Consider the following 15,167-nt stretch of genomic DNA (forward strand, 5'->3'; position numbering starts at 1 on the left):
ATACAGGGTTATCATGCTAATAAAAATAACCCATCTAGTTATGCATAAAGTGCCAAATGATTATGGTACCTGGACACTGATGGGACAAAGGCAAATGTCTGCATGGTACCATCGTCACAGGTATTAAAAGTTATCAAGTAAATTCTCAGACACAAGAATTTACCCAAATTTCATGAAACTGACAGTAGCAGAATTACTCCAGATCACACCCAGCTCTGCCAGAAAAGACTTCTGAGTAGTGTCTCAATTTGGACAGTATAAAATAAAGTAAGAATGACACTTCCGTTATAGAACACACATCTGCCACTGTTCATCATAAGCTTTTATAACAACTTCTGAGAGATAACTCACCTCTCCACAGGTAAATTTTCTGAAAAGTAGTAAAATTTCTTTCTGCCTCTTCTACCAACTTAGAAGCTAATAAAGAAAAAAGTTTGTTAGAATAGCCGCTCAAATTAAACAAGTAGTACTGAAATGCTCAGAAATTGCATTAAAAATGCATGATTAGACTATGCGTCTAATTTACAGTACAAGACCCTAAGGAAGAAAGTCCCAGGTGTGCTGGTGCTAGTCTGGGTCCAGGGTGCCAAGGCTTTACTCTATTTTCCATCATTGCTTTTTCTATGTAGCTCTAGGCATCTCTCTTTTTGTCTTTGCTCCAGACTTTGCCTTTCTTTCAGATTACTGGCTTGAATCTGCCTGAATTAAATACTGGAAGTATTACAGGGGGACATACTAAACACATTCTTGACTTTCATTAATGTTCACACAGTAAAACATGAGAGGTCCATCTGTCTAACAATGCATCCAGTTAGAGAGTTCTTATTCTCTTGTGAATGTACAGATATAGATTTACTTGAGAAAAAAGCACAAGAGCAGGCTGGTTAAAAAGACAGAGTCTATAAGAGAATTAAAGAAAAGTAATGGAAATTGAGATAATTCATTGACGTACTTCCACTGAACACTTGTCCTCCCAGGGTGAAGGAAAACATCTTCTCTTTTTCATCATAGCTCACACCTTTACATATCCCATCTATGACAGACATTAGTGTTGGACTCCAGCCATTTGCATTGCAGATCAGCACATCTGGGTAGCTCATCAAACTACACAAAATGGTACCTAGGTTCAGGCAAAGAGAGAGTTGCATCACTCCAATAATGCTTTGCACTTACACAGAGCTTTTCACCCAAGCATCCCAATACTTTCTCTAAATGCCAACTGGACTTGTGTCACTGAGATAGATAACCTTTAGCATTGTTACCAAAAAAAAAAAAAAAAAAAAAAAAAAAAAAAGGAAGAAAATCAGAGCCATACATTCAAATTGGAGTACTAAGGTTAGCTATTCATACCTAAACTAAACATTCATAGCCTGCTTTTCAGAGATTTTAAGCACATACTATTACCACCTAATAAAATATTACTATTATCTGATAATACCCAACAGTGTTCTCAGCACTTTATAGCACCACAGAGACATATTCAATCCTTTGGCGGTCTTACAATCTCAGGCTCTGAACCAAGAAAGCACTTACATTTTTACTGGGATGGTTTCCTGGACTGGTGCCTGATTTCAGTCAGCCCAAGGCTTGAGTCCCCCCCAGCATCGCGATGTGAGTCAGGGGGACCAGCACGCTTAAGGCCAGGTGTTCTGGCGTCAGTCTGTTACCATAACGTCTAGACAATTCTCAGCTCTTGCTTTGTACTTGCTGTCACAGCTCAGGCATTTCTATGGTTTTACAATGACCTCTCTGGTTTGTTTTTATGGACTGGGTACATGAGATGTTGAATATGCTACTTTTTTCTTCTTTTTTTATTTTTTTTTAAAACAAAATGCTAGTCCAAGTAATGCATTTACCTGTAAGTATTGATGCAAATAGGTCACCCCAACTAAACAGAGAGCTCTGCAACATTCACCTTCTCCACACCCCCTTCTACGCTCACAAGCATGGAGAACCCCAAAATTTGATGGTAAATGTATAGAGGAATGGACTTCACAACAGAATCCACCTAGAATATTTTGATGCAAAAAAATATGAGATGCCAAACCAGAAGATAATTTTCTGGAAACATTTGCTTGACAACTTCTACAGAGAAAGTTTTCTCAAATCCAGGATCACTTTCCACTCAAAACTGGAGAAGTGCTGGCCACATAGCAGCCAGTAGCACGTGCCTGGATTTGTAAGAGCCTGTCTTTAAAAGCCTGAGACACCTCAGTCAGAACTTCACTTTTTCTATAGGAAATGCACCTCCAACGGAAAAGTTGATCCCATGTGAGCTTGAAAAGAAACTACAAAAAGCAGGCACTGACATCAAGTGCTTAGATTTGCTGGCAGAATTGTGGGCTCTGCCTAAATCCCACCTCTGCCAGACTCTGTCCATCCCACTCCCACTTGCTCTCCTAGCTAGACACCCAGACTTAGGAGATTATAGCATTCGTGCATGCAATAACATAACATAATTCCCTCTTTAGCATCCTCTTTTCCTGCTCCAGAAAGGGAGCTGATTTACATTTGCACTACAAGGACTCTGTCTGGAGGCACTGTCTTAATTCCATCAGCTGAAAGGCACCAACTTCTAGCAACTGAGCTGTGTTACATGAGGACGGAGGCATTTTCAGAATGATTTCTCTCATCCAGATGCAGATGTCTAAAGCAGGTCAAAAGAATAATCCTTTCAAAATGTCCATTCCTCTCCAAAAGCAGCGTGCTACCTCAGGCCTTTATTTCTATTGCTCCAAGTCTTTGGCATTACTCAAATTCTGCCTACACCAAAAAACGTCAGTGATGTAGAGGCAGGCTGCTGACACTGCTGTGATGTAGAGATAGCTGTACTGTGTCCAAAAATGCGTTCTACTCAGTTAGTGTTGGTTTTCTACTGCAGAATTTTTTATTTTGCAGTTCGACAATACCTCCATCAAGTGCAATCTGACTCAAGATGAAGCCGTCACAGCAAGAGTCCCGGCTGCAAGTCTGCCGACAGAAGAGCTGAGCATCAGTCAGAGATGCGCTAGCTGCTGAGAGCACCATGGAGCGATACACGCCGGAAAGCACATTCTGAAAACTGGTTCTTTCAAAGGTCTTGAGCCCAGATGAGTTAAATTCTTGTCCTGGGTAGACAGAACAGGAAAGAAATGTTCAAAAGAGCTCCAAGAGGAGATGGGATGCTTTTGGATTGCCTGCAGACTGGAGCTGGTTGAAAGTTTTATGATAAAAACTCAGCCTTAAAAATCCTTTTCTAGACCTTGAGTTTCAGATGCAAGATACGATCATCAAATGGTTTGGTGCAATTATACCTGGGTAGTTGGTCAGAATGTGCTGCCAGGGTAGGAAAACCAGTCCACTGCACCAGCAAAGGGCTCCTAAATCCATGTACGCAGTAAGGTTGGTAATATTCTACTTTCAAACACTACATTAGTAACTCCCAGGTATAAACGAAACAAATTTATCTCACTAAAAAAGTAAAATGTGGAATTTGGCCAGCATAACTGCATCTGCAGTTAAGGCTTCTGCTGACTAGACACATATGTAAGAGAACATGATTCATTTAATCCTGGATCTAATTAGCAATATAAACAGAAATCTAGAGCAGATCTGGTATCAACAAGATTTTGACTCCAACAAGCTCAGGGGACTTGTCTTTTTTCAGGTGAGACTTAGCTCTTTATTTTTATTATTGTTAATAAATGGTGACTCAGAGGTTTGATAGAAATAAAAAGAAAACAGTGACAGCAGAGAGTTTTGACTCAAACCCTGCAGCATTCTGCATTTGGTTGTCTTGTTTCAAATTTGGCATGAGGCTTAAAGTAGGACATACATTGGATAGGACATGCAGTGACATCAATCACACTTAGGCAAAAAAAAAAAAAAAAATTTAAAAAAAAGTATCTTGTACATTCATTAGTTCAGCTGAATCACTTTGGGATTCACTGAAGAGCAGGTTATTTCTTGGCTGGTATATTAGTAGGACAATTCACAATCAAAATTAACGTAAACGGTTAAATTATGTACCACCTGGCCGTTAATAATATCTTATATATTCAAATAACAAACTGTTTAATAAAGAGAAATCATAGTACAACAGAACAGAACAATACACTGGACAGAATTTTTGTGGGACTATCTGATGGAGAAAGTCATCAAAATGGCTTACAAAAGCTGTATTCCTAATTTCTAGGGAACAAGACATGAAGGGAAGATTTGATGAGGTTTCTGGGCTATCACTAAATGCTAAACTCTGAAAAGTATTGTGTCGTCTTAAACAAAGATGCTCCACACATTTAGTCATGATCCTATATAGAAGTAACTACAAATTTGGGCACAGCAGTCTAACGTTAGAGAGTGACTCGCATCTGGTACCTCTCTTCAAATAGACCATCACTGCGTCTCCCTCTGGATTCCTGACATGAAGCAGGCAGCTGAGACGACCGATGCTAGTGGCAGCAGGGTTCCCCAAAACACCTTGCACCTGAGACAGAAAAGAGGCACGCGCAATAAATACAACCTAATCGATTTCCTCTCCTAAAACACATTTTCCTTATTCAGAAACTCAGGGGGAGGAATTAGCGCACATGGCTTATAACCATCAAAGCTCCAGGTGGCCCAGTGTGGACTTTTTTTATTCTATCAAACTGAGATCTTGACTCTTTAATGCCACATTGCTGTGTTTAAAAGTAGTGAATAGGAAGATGTCACAGTGCTAAAGAGCACACAGTTCAAACCCTGGGCTAGAGGAAGGCACCAAGAACTGATGACTGTTTCAGGTGACCTGATTATCAACCTGGTACTTCTAGTCTGGATTATCCAGATTAACCCTCCTTTTAAGTTAACCAGATTCCCTGACTGCAGGAGTTCAGCATGTTTTAAGAACAAAAGTTTCAGCCAAACACTGAGACATTCAGATGTCACTTTTGGAAACATCTGGGTGTAGCTTCTTTACCAACTTGCAGGAATTTCTTACTGCCACAGTGAAGAGCAATATGCAAGGGGTCAGGTAACAGTCTGCCTTTCTTCTGTGATGCCATCTACTTATATGGAACATACAGTATTATGATAAACACATATTTTTAAATATGATCATTTTTACCAATCCAGAGGTGGTGCAGTTGAAGTTGACTTCAGTAGCACTGTATAATTCACAGAGAACTTCAGCACCAGCAGGAGTTACAGTTGCAAAACCACAAGCATCTTCCCTGTCACAGCCTGAAAAACAGGAAAGAAACCTTAGGTTTCCTAGCATTTCATATGCAAAATTTCTGCTACAAATTCCACTGCCATTTGCCTAGTTTTTCATACCTCTATCAGACTGCAAGCACATGAATTTCATTAGCCAGATGAACTTTAGTATTCAACTATTTTAGTAGAGGGTTAGGTTTTTAAATTAAATGAATGCAAAAAGTTTTCCTCACCTGATGATACAAACACCTGAGTTAGGTCTAACCACCCAGCCAAGTATTTAATGTCTGGTGGATAATTTTGCCCGAGTCAGGCAGGGAGGACTCTCATGGACCACTTTGCCAGCACATCACATCTCCCTGACACAGTAACTCCATGGCAAACAGGTTGTGACAAATATTGGAGCGATAGGAAGGAGGGAAACATCAAATTCTTCAATCGTGCCGGCTGCCTCTGCAGCAATCACCTGGCCAGCGGAAGGGAGCCATCCCCCTCCAGATTTAGGAGTGGCTGAAGATCCTTCTGCCCTTACACACTCACCACTACCTTGCGCCCACAGCTCCTCTCCTAGAACAGGAGGTGGAAATTTTTCCAAATGTCTTTAGCAAAAAATCAACCAGCTTTGATCAAAACATTATTAGAAATGTAAGCTAAGCTGTCTGACTTTGTAGGGAAGCAGAGGGGGAAATACTAACCCTTACCCTTTAGTGAGCAGCCCAGCGGTAATATTTTGCAGTAGTGCTGCCATTTGACAGTGGATGTAACCTATAACGAAAATACAGGCTACGTGCACTGAATCAGATTGCTTATCAAAGGGGCATCTTTTCCTCCCTAAGTTCATTCCTACAGTTCTCTCAGCTCAGTGCCTTGCTTTTGAAGGTCTCCAGTTTCAGAGGAAGGTGCAAGAAACCTTATAGTATACAGCTAGGGGATGATCTGGTGCAGGAAAATCATTCTAGTAATACATATAAGGCTTCATGTATTTACTTCTCAGCACGAGAGATGACTGCTCCAGCTAGGTCACGGTATGTGACGCAAAGCCACTGACTTTGTCAGACTTCTGTGATGTCTGCCCTACAAACAGGTCACCTGTGCTATTACTGCCAGGGTGTCTTTATTTTGAATGTAACCCCTCTGCCTCTCTTCACAGTCTGAGCCTTTGGAGACAGAAAGTGAGACTGATTCAAAGCAGCCTGAAAGCAGTGCAGTGACTCCCCTTGCAAAGTTTAGATGACTTTGAACCAATATAAACCAGCAAACATGATGTATCCAGATGTAATATAGTGTATACACTGTACGGCTCAGCAGAGGAATATCTTTGCACTCCTTATAATATCCTTCTGACGTAAGCAAGGATGATTATTCCTCTTTTATGTGCCAATCAGGTAATTTGGGAAGAGGTGAAAGCTTGGTTTTCACATGTCCTGAACACCTAATCCTCCTTCTGTCTGCACGTCTGAAAAGTCTGATGAATGTTTCCTGGTCTGAACCTCAGCTCTCATCTGTATTGCAAACTATACTAACTGGCTTTAAAGTCAGATGACTTGTCTGAAATGGTATGTAAAGTCAGAAGACTTCTTTCTGAAAGAAAGACTAATGTCTTCCCTGAACCAAGGTCACCAAAAGTTGTAAATATCTTGCAGTGAATTGGTGCTGAACCACAAAATATATAGTTCAACTAGGACCTTAACTATAAGCTCATCATATAACAAGATTATTATTTTCCATGATTGTTAGTGTTGTCTCTACAGATTTTCTGAGAGTTTTCCTCACCTGAAATGCACTGAAAAGCTGGACTTTGCAGGTCTCCCCCAAATGACTGAGACTGAAGAATTTGAGCTTCTTCTGACCCATAAATCAGTCTGGAGGCAGGAACTCTCTCAAATTTTCTGAGCACTAAAGAAAACACCAAAAAACCAACCAGGTACTATTATCAGTTCCCATGCTGCACAGAGACAAAGAGTTTAGGTAGAAATAAAAATTGAAGAATTCTGCAGGGAAAGAGGTTTGCTCATTAAATGATGTACCATAACTCCACAGATAACACAGGAGACAGCTGGACTGAGGATATAATTCCTGTTTAGCAAAAAAAAGCGTCACAAGATCTTTTAAAAAACAGTTAGCCAGGAGTGGGCTGGAAGTTTATATTCAAGTGAGACTTCTCTTCCAGCGGCAGACTGGCCATCTCTCATTACTTGTTCATGGCACTGAACCAACTATTGAGTCAACGGGGAAACCAACTTTCTGCAAAACAGCCACTGAAACAAGAGCCAGCTCCAGCAGAACTTGGTTAGAAAGGAAATCTAGGAGCCTTATCACGTGTTTAGAGGAGCACAACAGCCTGATCTCCACTGACTTCAGGCTCAGGGATCTATCCAATGTAGGGTGTCCTACATGCTTCTATTTTACTCCTTCATTCAACCTTTGACTCCAGCGTGTCTCTTTACTTACCAAACCCTTTTATCTACTCTCTCTGAGTTGGACCCACTGCACCTGAGTGTAAGGATGTCTGACAAGCAGCACTGTTCACACACTGGGAAAAGCTCATGGGGTCTAGAGATGCAAAACTCAAAGGTCACTACATGGGGCGAGAATCCAATTTAAGCTCCAGAAGGTTTGGCCCTGGTCGTGCCCTGAAGAAGAGTATAGTCTGGTGAAGGGACACACAGAGGTACCACCACTACCTGGCTCAGGTTGCTACTACTACCTGTATTACAAAGGGGTTTTGGTACCGTGTGTCCACACATTGATATACTGGTATCTTTCAGTGAGCACAGCATATTAAAGAGAAGGGAAGAACGTGGTGACTTAACATCACCCCTGTGGTGACCAGACTTCTCCTCTCAATGCCCCCGATGAAAGCAAACCTCTGGCTCATTGCAGCCAATGCCTAGCCTAGACCTAAAAGAGCTAAGAAGCAGGAGCCCTGGTCTGATCTCAGCCCGTGGGAGATGTCTGCACATGGGAGAACCGGAGGTTCAGCCCTTCTCTTCCCGGCGCATTTAGGTGCAGAGGTCCAGGAGGAGCATCCCAGGCCTCTCTCCCTGAAATGTCTGGATAAACCACAAAATAAAAGTCAGGGATAAGTTCTTAAAGCAATCATTTGTACTCTTACAGCAGAACAGTCGGGACTAAATCAGAAGCAAATGTCCACTGTTGCTAGGGCTGAGTCAGCAGATGCTTTTGATAAAACTGTCATTTCTGCTCAGAAAAAGCATGAGGGCTAGCCAAACATTTAACACAAAAAAACCCTTGCACTCCAGCTCGGCTGGGGAGAGGGCTGAATCATGGTGTAAACAGAGGTGGAAGTTTTTCCCTTCCTAGAAATACAGGACACCAAAATACAAGCATCATCTTAATTCTGCACTCAACTGAATCCCTCTACATCTGCAACTTGCAGTTATGCCTGGTTAAAACCGGAATTCACATATTTTCATAAAACTGAAAAGAAGCAGAGTTTTTGTGTTGTTTGTACTTTTTGCTGCCATCATTTCTAATTCAAAATAAAAATTACATTTTTAAATGTTTTTCTTTTCTTCTGATACTTTTTTCCTAATTCTGGCTTCATCCCACCCCTCCATTTTCTCTGCAATAATATGGGAGAAAAGTAGAGGAAATAATAGGAAGTGTAATAAAACACTAAACTGAAAGCATTGCAAAACTAATAGAAAAGCTGCCTTTTTTTAATTCTTGAATTTTGTTTTTTAATATAAAGGAAGATAAAAAATTGCATTCATGAAGCTACTCTGTCAATATAAAAAAAAAAGGTATAACAAAACATATTCTACCAGCTCCCATTTTCATGAACTAGTTAGTTCACACTGCCCTCTTCTCAACAGTAATATAACTACTCAGCCATTTCACAGGCTTAGTGCATAGCAGAAATTCTCCATCTCACTTACTACTAGAGTAAAGCTCTAGATCCTATCCCTGTTGCAATGAATGAATAAATGTTAAGCGTGGCTTAAAATATAACAAGAGAGAGAACAATACAAATGAGCATGGGTTGTTACAGCTTATTACTGTGCATTCATACAAGGGGATTCTTCTTCCATCTGAAGACTCAAACCCCCAAAACAGCTGGGTTATTTACTGACCCTGCCCAATCGCCATCATCCTGTCAAAGCAAGATCAGTCTTCAGACCCTGCTGTCTTGTTGCATGCTGAATTCAGTTACAGGAAATAGAAGGGGTAGGGCAAAAAGTAAAAATAGAGATAATCAGTTTCGCTTTATATAATGTTTTCTGGAAATGCAGCATGATCTTTAAAAGAAAAAAATGAAATTAAATTAGCCTGTAAATTATTAAAAAAACCCCACAACCAGACTTCTTGGGTGTTTGTTGTTGTTTTTTTAAACCCTGAATTGTCAACACTTATAAATATTTATTTGTAATGAAATCTTCTAGCATGATGCACAAAAATAAACACAGATATCTACAACTACTCCATCCTGGACAGAGTCAGAAATGCTCATGCCAGAAGGCTCAAGGTAAGTAAGTAACAGGAGAATTAGGCTGCTACGAGTCCTCTGCCCAGACAAACATCCCAACAACCCTGTGACTGAGAGCAACAGAGGCTAACACCTTGTGTTGATAACTATGATCAGTCTCTGAGTATGCTCAGGGAAAAAAATAGCTATTTTAACCGAAGATAGTCTTGCGACCTCTTCACAACCAATGGCTCCCATTTCACACTTCTTCCACTGATCACACTTGTCCTAAGACATTGTCTAATTCAGAGCACATCATGACATAAGTTTCTAAACTGAATATTCCATTAAATTTGATACCAATCATATGATGAGTAATAAAAACTTCTGGAAAGCTATTTTTGAGCAAGGCAAAAGCTTTGAGGCTGAGAAGCATAATTAGACCTTACTGCAGGCAGTCTGGGGAGTGTTTGATGGATGACTTTTTTTTTCAAATTATTCATCGTTGAGAACTGGCATTTCATAACTGTGCTCAAGCAGAAGTTCCCCCAGCTTGCAAGGATATGTTCACCAAGTCAGATACCATACATCAGGAGCCCAGAGGGTGATGTTATGCTGCAGCTGTGAGGTCATTGCCAAACACAGCCTATTATTTCATATGAACACACTGATGAGTGATAATTTTACGAAGAAATTAATCATTCTGCTTCTTTCCCATTAGTCCTCTCGTTACTCTTCTGGGTTTCCAAGCAGACAGCAGGAGGTCAGCATACATCAAAGGCTGTCAGCCATCTGAGAGTGCAAGAAACCTGCTTCTCTCTCTTCCCTTACCAGAAATAGCTTCCCCAATATAGTCAAGAAATGCAAAATTAAGGAGGAATGTGGCTGAAGGCAGAGGCCACAACTATGGGAAGGTGAATCCCCACAAGCTGTGAAGTGATAAGTCTTTTCATAAGGAGGTTTCACTTATGTGGGGTCAAAACATATCCAAAATATTCTTCTGACACTTACCTAGGCACTGGTAGTCTGTAAGGAGATCATCTGTTTCAGTCCAGTCCAGTGCTGCTCCAAAGCTATCAACACAGAAAGATTTCTTAGTGTCAGGGTCTTGCTGGGAAGGTCTATATTGGCCATCTTCATCACACTGCAGACCCTGCTCATTGCTTTGACAGTATGAGATACCTGTAACAAACAAACAAGAAAAGAAAAAAGGTACTTTGATAATGCTGTCACTGGGTTTCACAGAATGGTTGAGGTTGGAAGGAACCTCTGGGGGTCATCTGGTCCAACCCCCTGCTCACGCAGGGCCACCTAGAGCTGGTTGCCCAGGACCATGTCCAGATGGCTTTGGAATATCTCCAGGGATGGAGACTCCACGACCTCCCTGGGCAACCTCTGCCAGTGCTCAGTCACCCTCCCAGTAAAAAAGTGTTTCCTGATGTTCAGAAGGAACCTCCTGTATTTCAGTTTGTGCTCACTGCCTCTGGTGCTGTCAATGCAGTAGGACAGTGTTTCAGTGCTGTAGGACAAAAGTGCTCCAAGTACAGCAGCAACTTCACTGAAAATCGATCTATAATTTGCAGTGTTTCATGCTCTGAAACATGGTAGACTCCCTGCTTTGTTGCTACTGCAATTCATATTCCAAACATTTTTAGGATTCTCTGCAATTGATCAAATCTCCGTTTATGCTAAGTACTGTAAAGCAAAGAAGTACAGAGAAGGAACTGTATTTTCATACAGGTTTGTTCAGTGCCTGCTGCAATGGATCTGTGAAATGTTATGAACAACAGCACAAGAGCCATCACATCAATTAAATCAGCAAACTCTTCAGACTTTTTAAGGAGACAGCAGGGAAAGAAAGAAAGAAGCAAGCTAAATGTGTAGAACATGGCCTTTTGGAAAGGGCTGGCACTGAGACTCAGCACACAGGTAAGGTGGAAACAGGCAGGGAGCAGGTTTAGCTGCAGGCACTTGCAGTAAAGAAAACCTAAAGAGCAAACTTTTAAGCACAGGAGTCCAATACCAAACAGGGAATACATATGGAAATGAAGAATGACAACTTTAGGCAAAAGCTAATTGATGTCAGGGTGCACTACAATAAACCTGTTCTTTTATCACACCTAAGAGAATAAATAGGTTGAAACAGAACAAAGCAGACTCTGTACTCACCGATACTCCCAAGAAACCCATTCTTACTACTCACATTGATTTTTATGCATGAGCTAATTCTGCAGACACAACTGAATTGGGACTTAATAAGTAACTTTCTTTACGGAACTGCATTCCAAAATAGGTAATTTAAACTGAATACACCACCTTTAGTGAACATATCGATAGCTGCTTTGTGAGAAGTGTTTGTATTTGCAGGGGAAAGAGCTGCACAAAGACAAGAATTACTTTAGTGTTCATGAAAGTGACAATAAATGAACTACATAAGATGTTTCTCACTGATACTGAACATCCAGATATCATTCCTGAGGACAATGAACACGTCTTAAGGAACCACAACATCCTGGATGAGACTGACCACTCGTTTCTCATGCATTTTTGGTCAAAACACCAGACAGTTTGTTCTGTCCTTGTAAAATGTCTTTGAATGTATGCAGAACAGATCATATGCATCCAAAAAAACCCAGAGGAAGGATTTTTTTTTTTTTTTTTTTTTTCAAACTTACAGATGGAAGAAAAAAATTCCAGTAGTTATTTGAAGCCAGAACACAAAGGATAAGGGAAAAAATGAGTTCAACTTACAGTGATCAGCACTGATGGCCCCATAGGAGTTGGTAGTTTTGCCCACAGGACACTTGATACAGGAGGAACGTCCTGTCTGATGCTGATAGTAGCCAAGAGGGCAGGGAATGCATTCATCGTTCTGGAAATGACTGCCTGGAGGACAAATAACTGCAAAGAGAACAATCACCTTATTACTCTTTTGGAATCCAACCAGTTCAGGCATTTGCACACATATGTGTGGGTATATGTATATATATATTATGCTGGTAGACTTTCCATAGGCTTCAAGCTTTTAATATATGTATTTCTAAGTGCTATAACAAAGGTAAACGCTCCTTAAATGTTCATTAAACTCACCAATGACTGGAATACAGACTATGGTCTTTTTTTTCTCAGATCACCCTAAAAATGTTCTTGAATTAGTGCACATCAAGCTGTTTGGAAATGCCAAGTGCAGGCCTAACTTCCATTCGTCAAATCCATTTCTAATCAGATAATGCACTTTGTGGATACGTTGTGAAAGAAAACAAAGGAACACAAGCTACAGAGTAATTTCTCACACTACAGACAGAAACAGGAAGGCTCCTAGGAGTAAGAAATCCAAAACCATCATACAGAACCACCATATGGTAACACTTTCATTCAGAATTCCTGGTAATGAAATTTTTGGTAAGCACTTCCAAACTAAACAGCAATGGCTGGATTAAAAGTCACCAGTTGTGCACATGACAACCCAAACACAAAACAAAAAGATATTTTTAGTCTGCATATATATCATTTTCAGAACAATCAGGAGTAGTATTTCCAGCTGACCTGTTGCATATTACAAATAAAACTCTTTGTCTTCTGCAAAGTCATGAAGTACTGTCTGTCCCTCCAGATCATTCGAATGAACATTAAAGCAGAAGAGTCACAGACACATTTGCAGGACAATACCTTTACTTGTTATTTCACAGCTGCTTTCCAGATGTAGATTTCCTTCAAAACACTATCAAATGTATATTTTGGGACTTTGACAAGGTGCAAAACTTCATTTCTGTTCTTTCCCTGTGTCTTGACAGCAGTTTAAGGTTGTATGAGAGAGAAACAGTAATGGAAAATTGGCCATCCCCAGTACAACCCATATGATGAATTACTGTTCTGGCCAACACACCGGAATGTAAATTAATTTAACTTATAGAAGCACCTAAATTTTAATAGAATAAAAAGACAACTAATATAAAAACGATCATATCTTCCTTCATCTGCTCTAACTGGTCCAATGGGAAGGTCTAGGGTGAGACAACTGTGAGATTGAAATTTTCCTCCCAAGTACATATCAAGGTAATTACTCTAGGTATAACACATATCTAAAATCAATTATGGAGCCAAAAAATCCTCCATCAGACAGAATTCTCCTTTCTCAAGCACATTATTTAATACACAAGAGTGTCTGGTACATTTTAAAGACATTTTCCAACACATGCAAAAAGGATCATACTCATTGCAAATGAACAACAGTTGAAATTAAAATGAAATGAGTAATCCATGCCTAAATTGAAGACAAAATGCAAACATGAGGGAGACTAATTAAGCAATTAAAGTTTAAAAAGGAACAAATTAAGCTCTTCAAAGCATTCTCCTGTTTTTGTAGTTGTAGTCACGATGTAAAAGTAACATCTGTGTCTCCTATCACATTTTAAGCAAGTAAATTTCCCTTTTGTCTCACACAGTTTAACAAAAGGGCACAAAGAACAGCAAAAACTGTTGGTGCAGAGACGCATGTTTTCTAGACTCTATAACTCTTGGAGGCACGTATCATTTCAGCTATAGGTTACATTCAACACAATCACATAGAGGTTAGGTTTGATTCTAGAAGTCAGACAAACCATCATATTGTACTTCTTCCAAGCTTTATCATTCACACATTTTAAGAATATAAGAAACTAGACAACAGCTCTGTGCCAAAATCTCAGAGCTAAGAGTTAGCACTGGGTCCAGACTTTGTATCCCTGAAATAGGAAGGGGAAAAAAAAAAAAAAAAAAAAGCCCAAATTTAATCCCTTGCTCCGGCACATGAAATTTGGAACCTGGTCTCACTTCTACCTAGGCTTGAGCTTCTGTGTACCAAGGGAACAACATGCTGCGTAGCAAATTCCAGGCTAAAGAACAACTCACTGGAGCGACTGTGCAGATACCACTCCTCACAGTAGCCTCCTTTTTCTTAAGACCAGCTCTCACTACACTAAGCATGCTTAAAAACTGTCAGAACTGATGATTACCCAATGCTTGCACTGCTCTTTCCTCCCTCCAGGGATACTGGAAAACTTTGGGATATCAGATTCTTGATCTAGGTTACTAGAAATGAAGTCTTGAACTGCCAGCTCAGCTATAAATCTAGGACTTTATTTGATTTGGGTTATGCTCTGCTCAAAGCAACTCTGATAGAATTGCCAAGCATTCTAAATAATAAAAGGAACCAGCATAAAAAAGTATAATAAAACAAAGATAACTCACAAAAAGGCTTCAGGTTTTCTCCTGAAATAAATGGGGGGAGAATGTTTGAGTTCATAAAGCTACCTCCTGGACAGTTTCCAACTCTCTTCTTTTCAACTCACACCTAGCAATGAAAGTGTCCTTTGCCCCTTTAAAATTTAGCTAAAATAAAACTGTTACCTCAGACTCTTAAGAAATTATATTCATAAATAACTGTGAGGTAAAGTAACTCAGTGTAAGACTGAGACAAAGAAAAAAATGTCACATAAGAAAAACTAACACATGATAAATGTTACCCATTTTACAGGCAGGAAAACATGAAAGAAACAGATGACTGTAAGGAAAATACATGAGATGA

General features: G+C 40.0%; 1 protein-coding gene across 1 annotated transcript in view; it reads right to left on the reverse strand.

Annotated features, from left to right (window-relative positions):
- Nucleotides 1-15,167, reverse strand: part of TG (thyroglobulin) — a 158,465-nt gene that overhangs the window by 105,420 nt on the left and 37,878 nt on the right. Inside the window, exons 21-28 of the mRNA XM_030012173.2 lie at nt 12,353-12,502; nt 10,613-10,783; nt 6,946-7,068; nt 5,084-5,199; nt 4,357-4,465; nt 2,910-3,107; nt 953-1,120; nt 352-417 (exon numbers count right to left, since the gene is read on the reverse strand). Coding sequence (XP_029868033.1) covers nt 352-417; nt 953-1,120; nt 2,910-3,107; nt 4,357-4,465; nt 5,084-5,199; nt 6,946-7,068; nt 10,613-10,783; nt 12,353-12,502 — 1,101 coding nt within the window. The remainder of the gene's footprint in view (nt 1-351; nt 418-952; nt 1,121-2,909; nt 3,108-4,356; nt 4,466-5,083; nt 5,200-6,945; nt 7,069-10,612; nt 10,784-12,352; nt 12,503-15,167) is intronic.

The sequence above is a fragment of the Aquila chrysaetos genome, chromosome 4 (assembly GCF_900496995.4).
Source record: "Aquila chrysaetos chrysaetos chromosome 4, bAquChr1.4, whole genome shotgun sequence".
Classification (NCBI taxonomy): domain Eukaryota; kingdom Metazoa; phylum Chordata; class Aves; order Accipitriformes; family Accipitridae; genus Aquila; species Aquila chrysaetos.